This window comes from Pelophylax lessonae (assembly GCF_965119305.1).
Source record: "Pelophylax lessonae genome assembly, chromosome: 12".
NCBI lineage: Eukaryota > Metazoa > Chordata > Amphibia > Anura > Ranidae > Pelophylax > Pelophylax lessonae.
Window position 1 is genome coordinate 65,799,130 of NC_138779.1, and position 19,106 is coordinate 65,818,235.

At 39.9% G+C, this 19,106-nt stretch overlaps 1 protein-coding gene across 5 annotated transcripts in view; it reads right to left on the bottom strand.

Moving 5' to 3' along the window:
• NCAM1 (neural cell adhesion molecule 1) overlaps window positions 1–19,106 on the bottom strand; it is a 507,520-nt gene that overhangs the window by 155,924 nt on the left and 332,490 nt on the right. For 4 of the 5 annotated variants that reach the window (XM_082273678.1, XM_082273680.1, XM_082273681.1 and 1 more), the window contains exons 2-5: window positions 14,904–14,978; window positions 13,296–13,502; window positions 8,704–8,847; window positions 4,368–4,505 (exon numbers count right to left, since the gene is read on the bottom strand). In XM_082273678.1, the coding sequence (XP_082129804.1) occupies window positions 4,368–4,505; window positions 8,704–8,847; window positions 13,296–13,502; window positions 14,904–14,978 (564 nt within the window). The remainder of the gene's footprint in view (window positions 1–4,367; window positions 4,506–8,703; window positions 8,848–13,295; window positions 13,503–14,903; window positions 14,979–19,106) is intronic. The other variant, XM_082273679.1, reaches the window with a different exon arrangement.

The window sequence follows — 19,106 nt, forward strand, 5'->3', positions numbered from 1 at the left end:
ATGTAAATACGGATGTCTGCGGATGACACCACTGACATCCGTTTTTGCTTCAGTTCCGTTTTTTGAAAGGAAGAAAAAATAGGGTTCTCCTCCGTTCAAAAAAACTGAACTGACAAAAAACGGATGTCAGAGGATGATGATCCGATGACATCCGTATTTACATAGAGATACATTATGTCCGTTTTTCATCCGCAAACGGATGGGATGAAAAACGGACATACGGAACGCCCGTGTGAAAGAGCCCTAACGGACCTAAAACAAGAATGCAAATCAGGAAAGTTAGAACTCCTTAATCACATACTTGTTATAGGTCAGTGACTGAAACTACTGCAACCAGAGACAAAGAGCATATGCAAAATGTGGAGTCAGCAAAGGTCACCTCCACGTTTGTCAGAGGAAAGGTTTTATTATCTACTTCAACTCCGGAACACTCCGGCCACTTCTTGACCAGACCACGCTCTGGCCACTTCTTGACCAGGCCATTTTTTGTGATACCTCACTGCGTTGCTTTAACTGACAATTGTGCGGTCATGCAACACTGTACCCAAAGAAAATTGATGTCCTCCTTCTTCCCCACAAATACAGCTTTCTTTTAGTGGTATTTGATCACCTGTGCCATTTTTTTTTTTGCGCTATAAACAAAAAAAGACCAACAATTTTGAAAAGAAAAAAAAACAATATATTTAAAAAAAAAAAAAAAACAACAATATATTTTTACTTTCTTCTATAAAACACATCCTATAAAAAAGATGTAAAAAATCTAATTTCTTCATCAATTTAGGCCAATATGTATTCTGCAACATGTTTTTGGTAAAAGAAAATCCCAATAAGCGTATATTGATTGGTTTGCGCAAAAGATATAGCGTCTACAAACTATGAGATAGATTTATGAACTTTTTTATTTTTTTTTATTGTTTTCACAAGTAATGGCGGTGATCAGCGATTTTTAGCGGGGCTGCGGCATTGTGGCGGACAAACCTGACACCCAGTGACACTTTTTGGGGACCAGTGACAACAATACAGTGATCAGTGCTAAAATACAGTGATCAGTGTATAAATGACACTGGCAGGAAAGGGGCTACCATCAGGGGCGATCAAAGGGTTGGGTGTGCTCATAGGGAGTGCTTACTAACTGTGGGGGCCATGCTGTGGCTGTTGGAAAATATAAATCTGTGTTTCTGCTTAGAAACACAAGATCTTAATTTTCCTTCCTCAGAGAACAGCCGTCTTGCCTTGTTTACATAGGCAGACCATCATGCAACCTCTCCTGTGAGTCCTGGAGGCCATTGCAGCCACCAGGCCCGATAATTGTCTCCTTCTGTGTCCAATCACAGCGGGAGCAGGGCTCTGGCAGCACGCGTGTGCTCCAGAGCCGATCAGAGGAATCACGTACAGGTATGTGATTTTGAGCTTAAGGCCCCCCATCCCCCACAGTATATGTACGTGGGGTGGTCCTTAAGTGGTTAAAGTAAGCCATATTTTTTCTGTTAGCTTCATTTATTTTTGAACATGCTTCTTAACACTGAACAAGAGGCATACTATAATATATATATATATATATATATATATATATATATATATATATATATATATATATATATATATATATATATATATATATACATATACATATATATATATATATATATATATATATATATATATATATATATATATATATATATATATATATATATATATATATATATATATATATATATATATATATATATGACAAAAGCAGCGCTTACATGTTGCACTTTATATCGCAGATTGCTGCTTTTGTCTTTTATTTATACAGACAATTGGTATCAGAATTTTAAGCTGGCTAAATAACTAGGCACAGACTTTTTATATATATAGTGGGTACGGAAAGTATTCAGACCCCCTTAAATTTTTCACTCTTTGTTATATTGCAGCCATTTGCTAAAATCATTTAAGTTCATTCTTCTTCCTCATGAATGTACACATAGCACCCCATACTGACAGAAAAACACAGAATTGTTGACATTGTTGCAGATTTATTAAAAAAGAAAAACTGAAATATCACATGGTCCTAAGTATTCAGACCCTTTGCTCAGTATTTAGTAGAAGCCCCCTTTTGATCTAATACAGCCAGGAGTCTTTTTGGGAAAGATGCAACAAGTCTTTCACACCTGGATTTGGGGATCCTCTGCCATTCCTCCTTGCAGATCCTCTCCAGTTCTGTCAGGTTGGATGGTAAACGTTGGTGGACAGCCATTTTTAGGTCTCTCCAGAGATGCTCAATTGGGTTTAAGTCAGGGCTCTGGCTGGGCCATTCAAGAACAGTCACGGAGTTGTTGTGAAGCCACTTCTTCGTTATTTTAGCTGTGTGCTTAGGGTCATTGTCTTGTTGGAAGGTAAACCTTCGGCCCAGTCTGAGGTCCAGAGCACTCTGGAGAAGGTTTTTGTCCAGGATATCCCTGTACTTGGCCGCATTAATCTTTCCCTCGATTGCAACCAGTCGTCCTGTCCCTGCAGCTGAAAAACACCCCCACAGCATGATGCTGCCCCCACCATGCTTCACTGTTGGGACTGTATTGGACAGGTGATGAGCAGTGCCTGGTTTTCTCCACACATACCGCTTAGAATTAAGGCCAAAAAGCTCTATTTTGGTCTCATCAGACCAGAGAATCTTATTTCTCACCATCTTGGAGTCCTTCAGGTGTTTTTTTAGCAAACTCCATGCGGGCTTTCATGTGTCTTACACTGAGGAGAGGCTTCCGTCGGGCCACTCTGCCATAAAGCCCCGACTGCTGGAGGGCTGCAGTGATGGTTGACTTTCTACAACTTTCTCCCATCTCCTGACTGCATCTCTGGAGCTCAGCCACAGTGATCTTTGGGTTCTTCTTTACCTCTCTCACCAAGGCTCTTCTCCCCCGATAGCTCAGTTTGGCCGGACGGCCAGCTCTAGGAAGGGTTCTGGTCATCCCAAACGTCTTCCATTTGAGGATTATGGAGGCCACTGTGCTCTTAGGAACCTTAAGTGCAGCAGAAATCTTTTTGTAACCTTGGCCAGATCTGTGCCTTGCCACAATTCTGTCTCTGAGCTCTTCAGGCAGTTCCTTTGACCTCATGATTCTCATTTGCTCTGACATGCATTTTGATCTGGAAGGTCTTATATAGACAGGTGTGTGGCTTTCCTAATCAAGTCCAATCAGTATAATCAAACACAGCTGGACTCAAATGAAGGTGTAGAACCATCTCAAGTATGATCAGAAGAAATGGAAAGCACCTGAGTTAAATATATGAGTGTCACAGCAAAGGGTCTGAATACTTAGGACCATGTGATATTTCAGTTTTTCTTTTTTAATAAATCTGCAACAATGTCAACAATTCTGTGTTTTTCTGTCAGTATGGGGTGCTATGTGTACATTCATGAGGAAGAAGAATGAACTTAAATGATTTTAGCAAATGGCTGCAATATAAAAAAGAGTGAAAAATGTAAGGGGGTCTGAATACTTTCCGTACCCACTGTATATATATATATATATATATATATATATATATATATATATATATATATATATATATATATATATATATATGTTTTGTTTGAAACAGTGACATCAAGTGTCAGGTAGACAAATAATCATTATTGGAGAGGATAAAACAATTTACCTTTATGTATATGTTGTGTGTGAATTTTCCATCTTTATATACTTGTTCACACAGATTTTTATGTATGTAATAAAGTCCTTGCAATGTAATAAATTCAGTATATAGTGAATATAATCTGTATATTGTATTTTCTCTACTAGAGTGAGCTAAAACTCCTTTTTAACAACTATTGTTATACTGTATCTGCCTAACAGGGAGGAAACTGTTTTTAATGGGTAGCATTGTGGGAAGGGTCAGTGAAGCACAACCATTGTGTAACATTGCAAAACAGGAAGCAGAACTAGATGAGAATGAAATAGGGCAGTTCCCATGTGCATAAAAGATTACGGGTTGTATGAGCCAAATAGAATCGTATATCTCTTCATGCCTGTATTTTTTTCCCTATATCATATGATTATATGTATGCCTTCCTTTATTGCTTGTTTGTTATTCAATAAATTTTTTTTTTGGTTAAAAAAAAATATATATATATACAAGCCACACATTAAACACATTTTTTTTTTTTAACTAAAGTGATCTTTGATTTAAAACATGTTAATGCTGGTTTATTATTTATTTTTTACTCACAAAAATGCCCAATTATTTTACTATGTATATATTAAATCCTACATATCTACATAATAATTTGGTATAAAGAATATCCTATACACTTATATATTATAAGTTTATTAATCAAGCAATGGACAAGAAGAATCTGAAATGAAGAATTACTCGTATAACCTCACCATTCACTATGACTTGGATATCCTTGAAGTTGATCTCTCCACGTGCTAGGATCCGTCCTTCACATCGATAAGTCCCTTCATCTGTCTTTTTAATGCCCCGGATTTGCAAGTAATTGTTGGACAGCATAAAAAATCGAACTGTTGGAGTAGTGAACACAGTAAGGAACAAGTGTGCCAAATGCAGAAGATAAGACAGTGTGATGGATTGTTCAGATCAATAAGTATAGCAACTGCGAGAAAGCTTTGCTGACCCTTTTTCCTCTCACTTTCTGTCCTCGTAACAGGTAAATGGGTATTACTGGTCATGTAGACACAGACATCAATTAAAACTTTAGTAAAAAAAAAACCTCTTAATTCCCATAAGATTAATTGTGATGATGTACACACATGCACAGATAAAAAAAAAAACATCAAAGAAGAAACCTTAACGTGTTTGGCACAAAGTGTGCATGTCCGTGCATCCTCCCAATAATAATAAATCTTACGATCAAACAGGAATAAAGCAGTTTCAATTTGTTGAGCATACCAGGACCAGGCAAGGTCTAAAAGCCGTGATCCTTAAAGTGTGGGATATTTAGGGCCATCTCCTTTGTGGCAACAGAGTTTCTGTGTCTATATATATAAAAATAAACTGTCAGAGGTTGTTATCCTTCCCCAGTTTGCCATTAAAAGTTCTTCTGCTGCTTTGCCCATTAAAAATAGATTGGAATACATTTTTATTTATATTTTATTATGTATTGTATTTATCTGAGGTTGTGGAAAATCATAAATGACTGCAGTTTGCAATAGAAAAGTGTTTTTTTTTTTTTTTACAAAAATATTGTCTTTGTTCAAATGAAATCGAGGAACATGAGAGTGCCTACCCTAGTGTATCTAAATAAGTCTAAGGATTTTGTTGCACCATTTATGAGATATGTGTTTTTAAATTGCTTTTTTAACTTGTGAGTCCTATTTTTTAAACATCGGTGTAATAATGCTGCATTCCTTTATTCTTTAATTGTTTTATTTCATGAGTATTTATTTTAGTTACTGTGTATACATCTATCATGGTAATATGCATGTAGCATCTCATAATAATTCCAGAATGAATCACACACTATCAGATATTCTCAGTATTTTATTTCTATTTAGGTGTACATGTACTGTATGTATATGTGTGTTTTTATCTATGCACATATATGTACACACAAACACATACATACACTATATTACCAAAAGTATTGGGACACCTGCCTTTACACGCACATGAACTTTATTGACATCCCAGTCTTAGTCTGTAGGGTTCAATATTGAGTCGGACCACCCTTTGCAGCTATAACAGCTTCAAATCTTCTGGGAAGGTTTAGGAGTGTGTCCATGTTTGATCATTCTTCCAGAAGCGCATTTGTGGGGTCAGGCACTGATGTTGGAGAGAAGGCACATTTGTGGGGTCAGACACTGATGATGGCTTGCAGCCTCCGCTCTAATTCCTCCCAAAGGTTTTCTATAGGGTTGAGGTCAGAACTCTGTGCAGGCCAATCAAGTTTCTCCACTCCAAAATTGCTCACCCATGTCTTTATGGACCTATTTTTGTGCACAGGTCCAAATTATTTGGTGGAGGGGGGATTATGGTGTGGGCTTGTTTTTCCGTGATTGTGCTTGGCCCCTTAGTTCCAGTAAAGGGAACTCTTAAGGTGTCAGCATACCAAGACATTTTGGACAATTTCATGCTCCCAACTTTGTGGGAACAGTTTGGGGTTGGCCATTCCTATTCCAACATGACTGTGCACCAGTGCAAGGCCCATTAAGACATGGATGAGGGAGTTTGGGGTGGAGGAACTTGACTGACTTGACTGACTTGCACTGTCCTGACCTCAACCCAATAGAACACCTTTGGGATGAATTAGAGTGCAGACTGCGAGCCAGGCCTTCTCTCCAACATTGGTGCCTGACCTCACAAATGCGCTTCTGGAAGAATGATCAAAAATTCATATAGACACACTCCTAAACCTTGTGGACAGCCTTCCCAGTAGAGTTGAAGCTGTTATAGCTGCAAAGGGTGAGCCAACTCAATACTGAACCCTATGGACTAAGACTGGGATGCCAATAAAGTTCATGTACGTGTAAAGGCAGGCGTCCCAATACTTTTGGTAATATAGTGCTTATACAATATATGTATGCTACCCATGATTTTCAATGATTGTTAGACTTCTGATTATGCCAGTCATGTTTACATTTATATTATATTGTATTTTGTTGTAGCCCTGATAAAGGGGGAGTTTTTTCTGACCCCTGAAACATGTCGTTTTCTTAATGCAAAACAATAAAGGAATGTGGACTTTTTATCCTTTGGTCTGATGCTCCTTCTATTGGCACATATTTTTATGGTAACCTTCTGATTACCCCCTGACTGTTGTGAACAGCCTAACATTATCCAGTGAGCTCTAAGAATGTTTTATCCTCTCACTACTTTGTATTAAACACTTGCCGAGGGCAATACATACATATATGTTGAGGTTTGCAGGTGCTTTACTAGGGTTATGGCTAAAGCTATCAGCTATAACCCTGGAATCTTTATTTTTTAGCCAGCGGCTGGCTTTTTTTTAATATAAAAGTGTTCCAAGCAGCTCATTAGTCACTGCATCGCTATCTAAAGTGGTGGGAGGGGACTTCCCCCCCCTCCCGTCACACTCCGGTGTTTCTCAGGCTTACCATTTTCTCTGGCTCTCCTGAGAAACGATTCGACAGCGAGGGCAGCTGGTCACACTGGCAGTGAGAGATTAGATTATCCCTGATTAATGCCCTTGCTCTAATGTTCACTACAATACCTCACGTATGCGTGCGCGACTTACATATGCGTTCGCTTCTGCACGCAGGATGGAGGGATGGGGGCGCTTTCATTTTTAATTATTATTTTTTTATTTTATTTTTTTAGACTGTCCCTTTAATTTTTTCACTTTTATTCCTATTACAAGAAATGAAAAATCCCTTGTAATAGAAATATGCTTCAAAAGAAAAAGAAAATGGATCTTTTGCTTAAAAAGGCCATAGACCGGAGCGACCTCATGACGTCACTTCTGGTAAACATTTTTTTTTTTAAGCAAAAGATCCATTTTATTTTTGCTTTTAAAAGTAAAAGAGAGATATAGGGTCTTTTTGACCCCCATATCTCTCCATAAAGAGGATGTGTCATCCTTTGTTCTATTACAAGGGATGTTTACATTTCTTGTAATAGGAATAAAAGTGAAAAATTAAAGGTACAGTGTAAAAATAAAATAAATAAATAAATAAAATTAAAGGGCCCCCCATCCCTCCATCCTGCGTGCAGAAGCGAACGCATATGTAAGTCACAAACGCATACGTAAACAGTGTTGGCACCACACTTGTGAGGTATTGTTGTGAACATTAGAGCAAGAGCAATAATTCTAGCGCTAGACCTCCTCTGTAACTCTAAATAGATAACCTGTAAAGCTGTTTAAAGCATCACCTATGGAGATTATTAGTACCATAGTTTGGCGCACATAGTTTGTCGCATGAGCATACACAATTTTAAAGCATGACATGTTGGGTATCCATTTACTCAGTGTTACATCATCTTTCATAGTGTACAAAACATTGGGTTATACATTGTGTTTTTGTTTTTTAATTATTAAAACATATTTCTAAAAACAAAATTGAGTTTGAAAAACCGATGCACAAATACCGTGCAACATACAAAATTGCAACAATCACCATTTCATTCTCTAGGGTCTCTGCTAAAGATATATATATATATATATATATATATATATATATATATCTATATCATGTTTGGGGGTTATTAGTGACTTTCTAGTAATTGAGGAGAGAGAGAGGGGCGGAGCCCGGTCATGGCTCCACAGGGCAGGTAAGTATGATATGTTTGTTATTTTTAACAAAAATAAATAAAAATTAGACTTTACAATCACTTTAATTGACATCAAATTTCTAGCACCCCTTGGATGTTTTTTTTTTTCCTTTATTGAACTCCAGTGTCTTTTTCAGGTAAAAAGAGGATATATATATATTCTGTATACAGTATATTATATAGGAGAACAGGAGTGATTTCTTCTAAAACTCTGTCCAGGCAGGAGTTCAGGTATAGCCCCTGCTCATCAGTTATAAGCCCATCCCAGCTGTACATAAATCCTACACATCTATAACATCTATTATTGTTGGTGTAAATACACTGCATTATTGCATTGTTTGTCCAGCATTCACAAGAGTTACTGGTGAGTAATCATGTGAACCTCAATTTTGCTGTACCTAGCAAGTGCAGTGACATCATACTAGTCACATACAACAGACCAGTCCACCATATACAAAAAGCCTTACTCACCATCTTTCTTCATAGCCACATTTTTGGCATTGTGTTTCCAGGTGATAATTGATGGAATAGAACTTGATACATCACAAATGATAACAGCATCTGTCCCCTCATTAAACTCTTGTGGTGTGGGTGCATTCTTGAACGTCAATTTCTCTGTATAAAAAATACAAATTATGTAAAAGATCAGTGCAGAGGTTTTAACTAGTACTATTTTAACTGAGGCTTGTAATATAAATACATGAACACATTTAGTTTAAATAATGCTGAACTCCAGGTATATATCAGTGCAGCAAAATGTTTACCTAATTAGTGTCTGCTTCATGCAAGCTTCATACTAACAGAAAAGAGAGTTGATTGAACAGAGGGATGAGATCATTAAATCTGCTGCTTAACTGGAATTGAGAAAAGTGAGGTCACCAATCTGGCTGCATAGCATTTTCAGTGTAGCCAAGTGCTGGGCTACAGCAATATGGAGAAGGAGACATTGCCTTTATTTTGTGCTCTCCCTCTACTGAGTACTAATGTTAGACTGCACCATTCTCCTCCGGCCTGAAGGGGAGAGCTAAAGCCAAGCAAGCCTATCAACCTCTATGCAGAGCACTGAGAATCCTGAGACTTGCAGTTTGAGAAGGCTACCATATAATGGGACAAATAGACTCCTTACACTACAGATCCCAATATTCACTGTGTAGTAGGAGTAGTGGAAAGATGATTTTTATATAACTGACCAGGAAAGTTCTTCCTCCTGGCACCGAGGTAGTAAGAGAGAGCACCTCAGTCTGGATATGGGAGTGTGGACACCCAGGGGCAGGGTAGCACAGCTGCTGCAGGGAGACTGAAACATATACCCATCCTTTGCTTCCCACCGCTGATGACCAGAGGCCCTCAGGGAGAGACCAAGGGGGCCTCCCTTCTACAGCAAAAAGTCACTGCAGCATCCTGATGATTGGTGAGAGGGCTATTCGCCCATTGCAGATACTGCGAGTAAGAACTGAGCCATAGAGAGCAAGACACCAAGTAAACCCAGTTCATACTGCACCCATCCTGCACTCCATAACACACTTATTCCAAATCTAGACTGTCCCTATACCAACCCTATACCAAATTATACCAAATGGTTACCACATCTGAGCTACATTTACCTTGCACCTGTGTTGAGACTATATCATACTTATACTGCATTCAGAATAACTGGGACTGTCATTAAGTGCCCCAACGCTCTTACAGGACCCCAATGATAGCCAGACATCTCAACATCTCAAATGACTGCCCTTACCATAATAAGTATTCTGTAAGCCCTCTTTTGTTCCCCAGCCCACTCTGATACCATGCCATCCTCATTTTCTTTTGCACAGTACATACCAAAGTCGGTCTAGGACTAACATCACTGCCATAAATGCGCTCTGGCAGTATAGATCCAGCTCTCAGTAGCTTAAACTTTACTACTGCTCACTGCTGCAATTAAGGTGGCCCTGCTACTGTTTATGCTGATCTTGACACCAAATGTCATCCTATGCCTAGTCATTACTGTTATTCACTTTGTATGATGTTAATCCATTTTACTCTTGCCTAGTTACCAGCCATATTGGGTGACAATATATTAAGTTTGCCTTTACTACCTGGTTTGGTGCCTATTTTCTTTGATATAGCGCTACTACTAGGCACTAAGTATTACTTTCAGTGATTTCCTGTGATATTATATATTTGTACACTCAACCTAGTGTGTTAGAGGAGCTGAAATTTTTGGAAAAGGTTGAGACAAGGAACAGAGGACCCATCCTAATCAACAGCTCTTACAGGGGTAGCACTACATCAGTATGCATGCACTTTGTGTTACTGTGACGTTTACCTTAAAGACTGTCACATTTTTACTTATCCTGCTATATTTCCATGTTAGTATTTCTGCGCTGGAGCTAAGAATACAATCATCACACAGCAATCAGCTAAACAGTTCAAAAGGTAATTACAGTTCACTAGTGCTTGTCAGTCATGTAATTTGCCAAAATGCAACATGTATTTAATTACACTAGTCTATTGACATGGCTTTGCAGTTGTTGGTGACCTTTGTTATACAGTGAATGAGTGGCAGGCAATCAGAACACATTTAAAACATGAGTGGGTCAGGGCAAGGATAATTCTAGGGTGGCACTGCGACCTTCGTAAAAGCAACAAAGATTTAGAAACATCAGAAACTTAAGATTTTGAAACATCAGAGACTTTTAGCAATTTTAGTTTTTAAATGGGGCTGAGTAGAATTGGGTTAATATATATATATATATATATATGTATATATATATATATACATATATATATATATATATATATATATATATATATATATATATATATATATATATATATATATATATATATATATATATACATATATATATATATATATATATATATATATATATATATATACAGTATCTCACAAAAGTGAGTACACCCCTCACATTTTTGTAAATATTTCATCATATCTTTTCATGTGACAACACTTAAGAAATCACACTTTACTACAATGTAAAGTAGTGAGTGTACAGCTTGTATAACAGTGTAAATTTGCTGTCCCCTCAAAATAACTCAACACGCAGCCATTAATGTCTAAACCACTGGCAACAAAAGTGAGTACACCCCTTAGTTAAAATGTCCAAAGTTGGCCCAATTAGCCATTTTACCTCCCCGATTTCATGTGACTCATTAGTGTTACAAGGTCTCAGGTGTGAACGGTGAGCAGGTGTGTTAAATTTGGTGTTATTTCTCTCACTCTCACATACTGGTCACTGGAAGTTCAACATGGCACCTCACGGCAAAGAACTCTCTGAAGATCTGAGAAAAAGAATTGTTTCTCTACATAAAGATGGCCTAGGCTATAAGAAGATTGCCAAGACCCTGAAACTGAGCTGCAGCACGGTGGCCAAGACCATACAGCGGTTTAACAGGACAGGTTCCACTCAGAACAAGCCTCACCATGGTCAACCAAAGAGGTTGAGTGCATGTGCTCAGTGTCAAATCCAGAGGTTGTCTTTGGGAAATAGATGTATGAGTGCTGCCAGAATTGCTGCAAAGGTTGAAGGGGTGGAGGGTCAGCCTGTCAGTGCTCAGACCATACGCCGCACACTGCATCAAATTGGTCTGCATGGCTGTCGTCCCAGAAGCTCTTCTTAAGATGATGCATAAGAAAGCCTACAAACAGTTTGCTGAAGACAATCAGACTAAGGACATGGATTGCTGGAACCATGTCCTGTGGTCTGATGAGACCAAGATAAACTTATTTGGTTCAGATGGTGGCAAGTGTGTGTGGCGGCACCCAGGTGAGGAGTACAAAGACAAATGTGTGTTGCCTACCTTCAAGCATGATGATGGGAGTGTCATGGTCTGGGGCTGCATGAGTGCTGCCCACACTGGGGAGCTACAGTTCATTAAGGGTACCATGAATGCCAACATGTACTGTGGCATACTGAAGCAGAGCATGATCCCCTCCCTTGGGAAACTGGGCCGCAAGGCAGTATTCCAACATGATATTGACCCCAAACACACCTCCAAGATGACCACTGCCTTGTTAAGAAGCTGAGGGTAAAGGTGATGGACTGCCCAAGCATGTCTCCAGACCCAAACCCTATTGAGCCTCTGTGGGGCATCCTCAAAACGGAAGGTGGAGGAGCGCAAGGTGTCTAACATCCACCAGCTCCATGATGTCATCATGGAGGAGTGGAAGAGGACTCCAGTGGCAACTTGTGAAGCTCTGGTGAACTCCATGCCCAAGAGGGTTAAGGCAGTACTGGAAAATAATGGTGGCCACACAAAATATTGACACTTTGGACAAATTCACTTAAGGGTGTACTCACTTTTGTTGCCATTTTGTTGACATTAATGGCTATGTGTTGAGGTATTGTGAGATACTGTGTGTGTGTATATATGTTGAATCACATAAATATGTTTTATGGAGAGAGAGGGAAAGAGAGAGAGAAGAAGGTACCACCACACATTAGCTGCCATTAGCTGGTGCTGAACCTTCACATTTTGGAAGCCATATTCTTCCTCAGCAGCAGATGCAAGGGGTAAATATTGGCATATGTGCATGAGAAAAATAAACAGAGTGGTGAATGTCTGGTGAAAGTGGTGAAAATCGATAGAGTGGAACAACTCTTCCATAGTTATTAATGGAGAAACGCTGAAAACAAAAAAAAACTGCAATTCTCCCTTCTGAATATGGTGAATGCAAAAAAGAGCAGTGTATAAACCTTTCCATAGAAACATATTAGGACTGTAAAACTGGGCTATAAAATACAGTAAATACTGAGAACGAGCTTTCCTATTGAAAAATGCTAAATTAAAATGTGATAAAGATATGACTCAGTCTGCCAAATGAGGGGTGACTCTAGTTACTAAATGCACTTTATAGTTATAGAAATAAATCCCAGGAGTGAATAGTCAGTGAATGATTAGTGAATATGCTCCTATAAATTGCACCAGAATGTTCTGGAGGGCATAAATTGCTTAAACTAAAAAATACAGCAACATAACTATTTGTGAAAAATTTTGCATCTTTATAATAGTGACTAGCAGTTGGTCCATGAATATATATTTGAAGAGCTTACGATAAATCTGAAGTTTAACAGTGCTTTCTGCCCGTCCTTCTGGACCAGTAGCGATACATTTGTAGGTCCCGGCATCTTGAATGCTGGCATTGTATATAGTAAGAGTGGATGAATAGTCATCACTTTTCATTACTGAGATCTGCTGTTGGCTGTTCAGCCTTTCTCCAGTAGGTGATTCCCAGTAGATTTCAGAAGCCTCACCAGTTACTAAGATACAGAACAGAGAAAAAGATACAAGGAAAAAACAGTTAGCGGCTTTACTGATATTGTGAATACAGGTTAACTGTAATTTATTGCAGAGATTCCATGTCAATGTTAAAACAAGAAATAGCAACAGAATGGAATGTTACATTTTGGCCAAAATAAACTAGAACCAAGAGACCAAATTGTATTGTAACTGCAATGTCTGCCTTCATTTTGTTAAAGCGGTTGTATACTCAGTAAAAAAAAAAAGAAAAAAAAAAAAAACCTGCAAGACAAAGGCATATGAAATACTTACCTTAAAATGAAGCCCCTACACGGTCGCCTGGACAACGCTAAGGGTGCTGTCATGTTGCCTCGGCGTCTCTTCCTGGTTCTGCTGACTCTGGTTCAGTGGCCAGAGCTGCGATGACGTCACTCCATGCGCATGGGAGTTTCACTTTCCAGCAAAGACCAGCAAGTAGCTCTGAAGGTCCGCCGGACCTTCAGAGCGCATGCGCCGCTGAAGTCAGCGGCTGAATGCAGGGCAAATATCTCCTAAACCGTGCAGGTTTAGGGGATATTAATTGTACCTAGAGGTAAGCCTTATTATAGGCTTACCTGTAGGTAAAAGTCAAATAGCTGAGTATACTATCGCTTTAAGCGCTGTGCAAACTGTTGGCTCCTTATAAATCTTGTATAATACATAATAATAAAAAGGAAAGAGAATCTGCGTAAAGCTTAGAAAAAACACCTTTGATATATGAATGCTATAATGCTTTAATTCATGCAATAAGTATTTCTCACAATCTCTGCACAGGCAGATCTAGCTGCTGGAGGTTTGTGAAAGAATTTCCAATTAACAGGTCCCTACATTGTTTTTTCCATTTTGTAACCTAATTCCTCTCCACTAGGATTGGGGTTAAAAATACCAAATAAAATTTGAAAAATTGGAAAAAATGAAAAATAGCAATTCTTCCCTGGATATCTTAGACATGATATACTTTGCATACAATATAAGTTAAAGTTATTAAAAAAGTAAAATATTAAAATACAGCTGTACGTGTAATAAAAAGCGTCAATACCTTCACCTGCCCACACTGTTAAAACACGATTGATGCCTCTTCTGGAACTGACACTTCCAAAACTGGGTCAATCTCCTGTGCTCCTTACTGCACTCAGTGGCTCCTCCTGCAGTACCCTATGTCATTACAGGACATAGTAGAGACGCCATTGCACACAGCTGGGGACAAAGAGATTGACACATCTGGAGGTACCTGAGAAGACTTCAGTCTTAGCTTTCTCTTCATCAATCTGGTGACTGGTGGTACAGGCAGCAGGACGGGTAGGCATACAGTCTCCTCTTTACAGGTACATGACGCTGTTATGTCTTATCTCATGGGCTGAATCCATTTTGAAGAAACGTACCTTGACATAAGAAGAATTTAGATTCCTCCAGGCCTATTTCTCCTTGTTCGGGAACTATTGTAACTTCTAGAGCTGCTGAAATAGAAAACATAGAAACATTAGTTTTTATAAACTTTTTTCAGAAAACCTCATCAAAATTTTAGAGAGTTATTGCACAAAATTAAAGTATAAATGCACATTTGACTCGTCTTAGATATGCAAAGCTGGGTTCAGACTATTGTGATGCATCAATGTGAACACATGTCATGGCAGCCCATTCTGCCTAATCTACTAAAAAGGTACATAAACAATAGTGCCTTAGAATGGTTTGTGGTGTGTTGCAATGCACAAGCATTGGCAAGATGCATTGGTGTGCTATGAAGAATGAATGGTGCATCAACAAACAGAACACTTATTGCGCATTACAGTATTTTGCATGCTAATGCTTGTGCATCCGCAGTGCAACAGTGTGAACTCAGCCTTAAGCTGGGTAAACGAGGACAGTTTTCTTTCAGTCAACCAGTGGGTTGAATGAAAAAAGACCTGAAAGATTCCTGCATTCACACAAGTGATGTAGAAAAGGGGTCTATTTTATTCTAAAAGCGGGGACTCCCCCCCCTCCCCCCAATCAGAATACATTATTCATCACTGCATCCATTGGCCATTATCCAGTCTAACAGTCTAACAGTTGAACAGAGAGGGATACACAAACATTGAAATACGGGCACTTTCTGCTGCAATTTCAGTGCGAGTTCGGGGGCGATTTTAAAGACATCTGTGCGGGTTCATGCACAGATGTCTATTTAAATTGCCCCCGAAGTCACCAAAAGTAGTGCAGGAACTACTTTTGGGAATTGGTGCGGTGTCGCAAAGTCGGCGCTGCACCAATTCGGACAGTGCCGTTGAGGGCAATAGGAGGCAATATGGCATGCGATTTGACATGTCAAATTGCATTTCAAATTGGTCCGATGTGAACGGGGCTTAGGGCTAATCTACACAGGTGATTTTAATCTTGCTTCTAGACTTACTGGAAGTCATGTCATTAGGCTACACTTATTTATTAGGCTAGATCTAGGAAATGGACCTATAGTACTTTAATTGTGCTTCCAATATTGCTTCTGAATAATTGCTAGGAGTAGAAATTGATCGTTCTCATATTTTCCACATTGATGTTTATAGGAGAAGCATTTACATCTATAACTATAGACAACAAACCATTTTCCTAAACGTACTAATGATGCCTCTTAGCTATAAAGTAAACATAATATAAACCTGTGTAATTCAAACTGAGCATATGATAAAAGAATGCCTAAAGCAGGATGAGATCTGCATATCAGAGTGATCAATGGATCCAGGCACTTTTCATTTTGGTTAATTATTTAGTTACCTTAGATGTACAAATAATCTGTTGTGTATAATGGCCGGGTTGTACGTAATTTAGATAAATGGTCAGAAATCTCCTTAGACATAAAATAAATATGAACATAAAGCAAATCAGAATACTAAAAAGATTTTAATGACTCAAACGTAATTCTGTAGAAAATACTTCAAGCTGGGTCACCCTTGAAAGCCTCATAAATGTATTTTTGGTTAATTACCTATTTAGAAGAGATTCTTTAGATGTACAAATAATCTGTTGTGTGCAATGTATGCATGGTATAAATATATATATATGAAATAGTAATAAATGTAATAGCAATAAAATTAGTATTTTAGGAGAACATTTAACCAATCTCAATATAACATGACAGTTTTGTTAAAACAGACAGTTCACTTTGTATAAAGCTAAATTCTAGGTTTGATTTTTATTGTCCAATTACATTGGTTTAGCTTGGATTAATGTAAATACGCCTTTCTCACACCTGACCGATCTCTGTGGAAGCTGCAAATCACTGTAGCAGTCAGCTATTACAAAGAGAGCAACAATTTTCCAGGTCCTGTGCTGAGTGGCTTCCTTTCTGCATAGTGTTGCCTTATGAGGAGTTTATGTGTAATCTCCATTAGCAACTGTAAATAGATATGTGTGTATGTATGTATATATATATATATATATATATATATATATATATATATATATATATATTTATGAGATATTGGGTTTTGATTTCAATTAATAGTTGATATAAAATTATGTGAAGTTAAGATGTGTGAAACCAGTCTGCAGGAGTTAGTAATTGATTTGGCAAGTCTGTTTGAAGTGCAAGAAGGTCAGCTTGGGCTAACAGGGAGGTGTCTGCTATTTACACGTAAATACATAAACTGGTATGCAAGGTAGTACAACACCGTAATGAAGTTCCTTTTCACAGACCATACGGGACTGAGATAATAATTGATAACAGGCCGTGTCACTTCCTTCGTTATCTCTGCCTCTACTTCAAAGACGCTCTCTTTAGTTATGCAATGAAGATGGCCCTCTGTTGACTAATGGACAACTTGCCTAGGATATGACCTTGCATATCTAAAGCCCCAATTCAAAAGGAGGTCAGCCAGCATAATTAAATTCTCCCTCCAACAGAGAGGAGGTGCTAGCAAGGGGCTGGGTTATGCTAAATATAGGGGATGGGTAAATTGTCCAATCCTGAATGAGATACGCCCGGAGGGAGGAGAGGGGTAAGACAGCTTCACCAATCAGTATGGCCCTAAGCAAGTCTCTGAGAGTTAGGTATATATTATTATTATTATACAGGATTTATATAGCGCCAACAGTTTACACAGTGCTTTACAATGTGAGGGAAGACAATACAATTACAATACAGTTCAAAACAGGAGGAACTAGAGGGCCCTGCTTGTTAGAGATTACAATCTAGAAGATATTAGGTAAGGCTGGAAGGAGAAAAACGCTCTGAATTCGCAGACTAGAAGGAAGCTCTCGTGAGCATGGTAACTATGGAATCTACCTGTTGCATTTATATCTAAATGGCTGTCCTATGTGTTGTCTGTTTGTCTGTTAGTATCTTCATGTTTTGAGTATCATCTATATTAATAAAATGCAAGTGTCTCTGCGTCCAGTTTCCCTGTGTCCGTGGGATTGCGCTACTGCGCATGTGCCCCACGGACAGCCGTTGGCACGCAGAGAGACTTCGGGCGGCCGGCCGGCGCTGGGTGGGCGTGTACAGGAGCGGATCCCCGCGCACCTTTCAGCATCCTCCTCAGGATTGGCACCTACTCCATCATCCAGCTGGGGAAGGAGAAGTACTCCACCTCGGTGGCGGGAAGAGCGCGGCTCAGGTATGGAAGGAAGCTGCACCGCTCCGGTATGGAAGGAAGCCGCACCGCCGCGAGCAATATATCAGCCGCTCTCTCTTCTCATCTGCCTGTAACATGCAGAGAGAGAGAGAGCGGAGTGCACTGAGCCCACCCCTCCTCCTTCCTGTGTTTTCCTGTACACAGAGGAGGAGCCGGGGAGCGAGCTGCCACAACGGTCCTCTGATCTGAGGTCTGACATTTCATGGGAAGAGGGTGAATGTTGCTAGGGGGGGTGGATGGACCTGGGGGAGGGATTTATCCGGGGGGGGGTTTATGGAGCTGGGATGGATGTAGCTGGGGGGGTGGATGGACCTGGGGGAGGGATCATTTAGCCAGGGGGGTTGTATGGAGCTGGGGTGGATGGACCTGGGGGGGTGGATGGACCTGGGGGAGGGATTCAGCCGGGGGGTTGTATGGACCTGGGGGGATGGATGGACCTGGGGGAGGGATTTAGCCGGGGGGTGTATGGAGCTTGGGTGGGCATTTGGGGTGGATGTAGCTGGGGGGGTTGTTTGGAGCTGAGGGGGGTGGATGGACCTGGGGGGATGGATGGACCTGGGGGAGGGATTTAGCCAGGGGGGTGTATGGAGCTGGGGTGGGCATTTGGGGTGGATGTAGCTGGGGGAGGGATGTAGCTGGGGGGGTGGATGGACCGGGGGGTTGTGTGGAGCTGGGGTGGGCATTTGGGGTGGATAGAGCTGGGGGAGTGATGTAGTTGGGGAGGTGGATGGACCTGGCGGCGACATTTAGCCAGGGGGGGTATGGAGCTGGGGTGGGCATTTGGGTTGTATAGAGCTGGGGGGGTGGATGGAGCTGGGGTGGGAATTTGGGGTGTATAGAGCTGGGGGGGGGGGTGGATGGAGCTTGGATGGGCATTTGAGGTGGATAGAGCTGGGGGGTGGATGGTGCAGAGTCCGACCCCTGCATTCTGTACATTACACACTCCTGTCCCATGTACTCTGTACATTACATACTCCT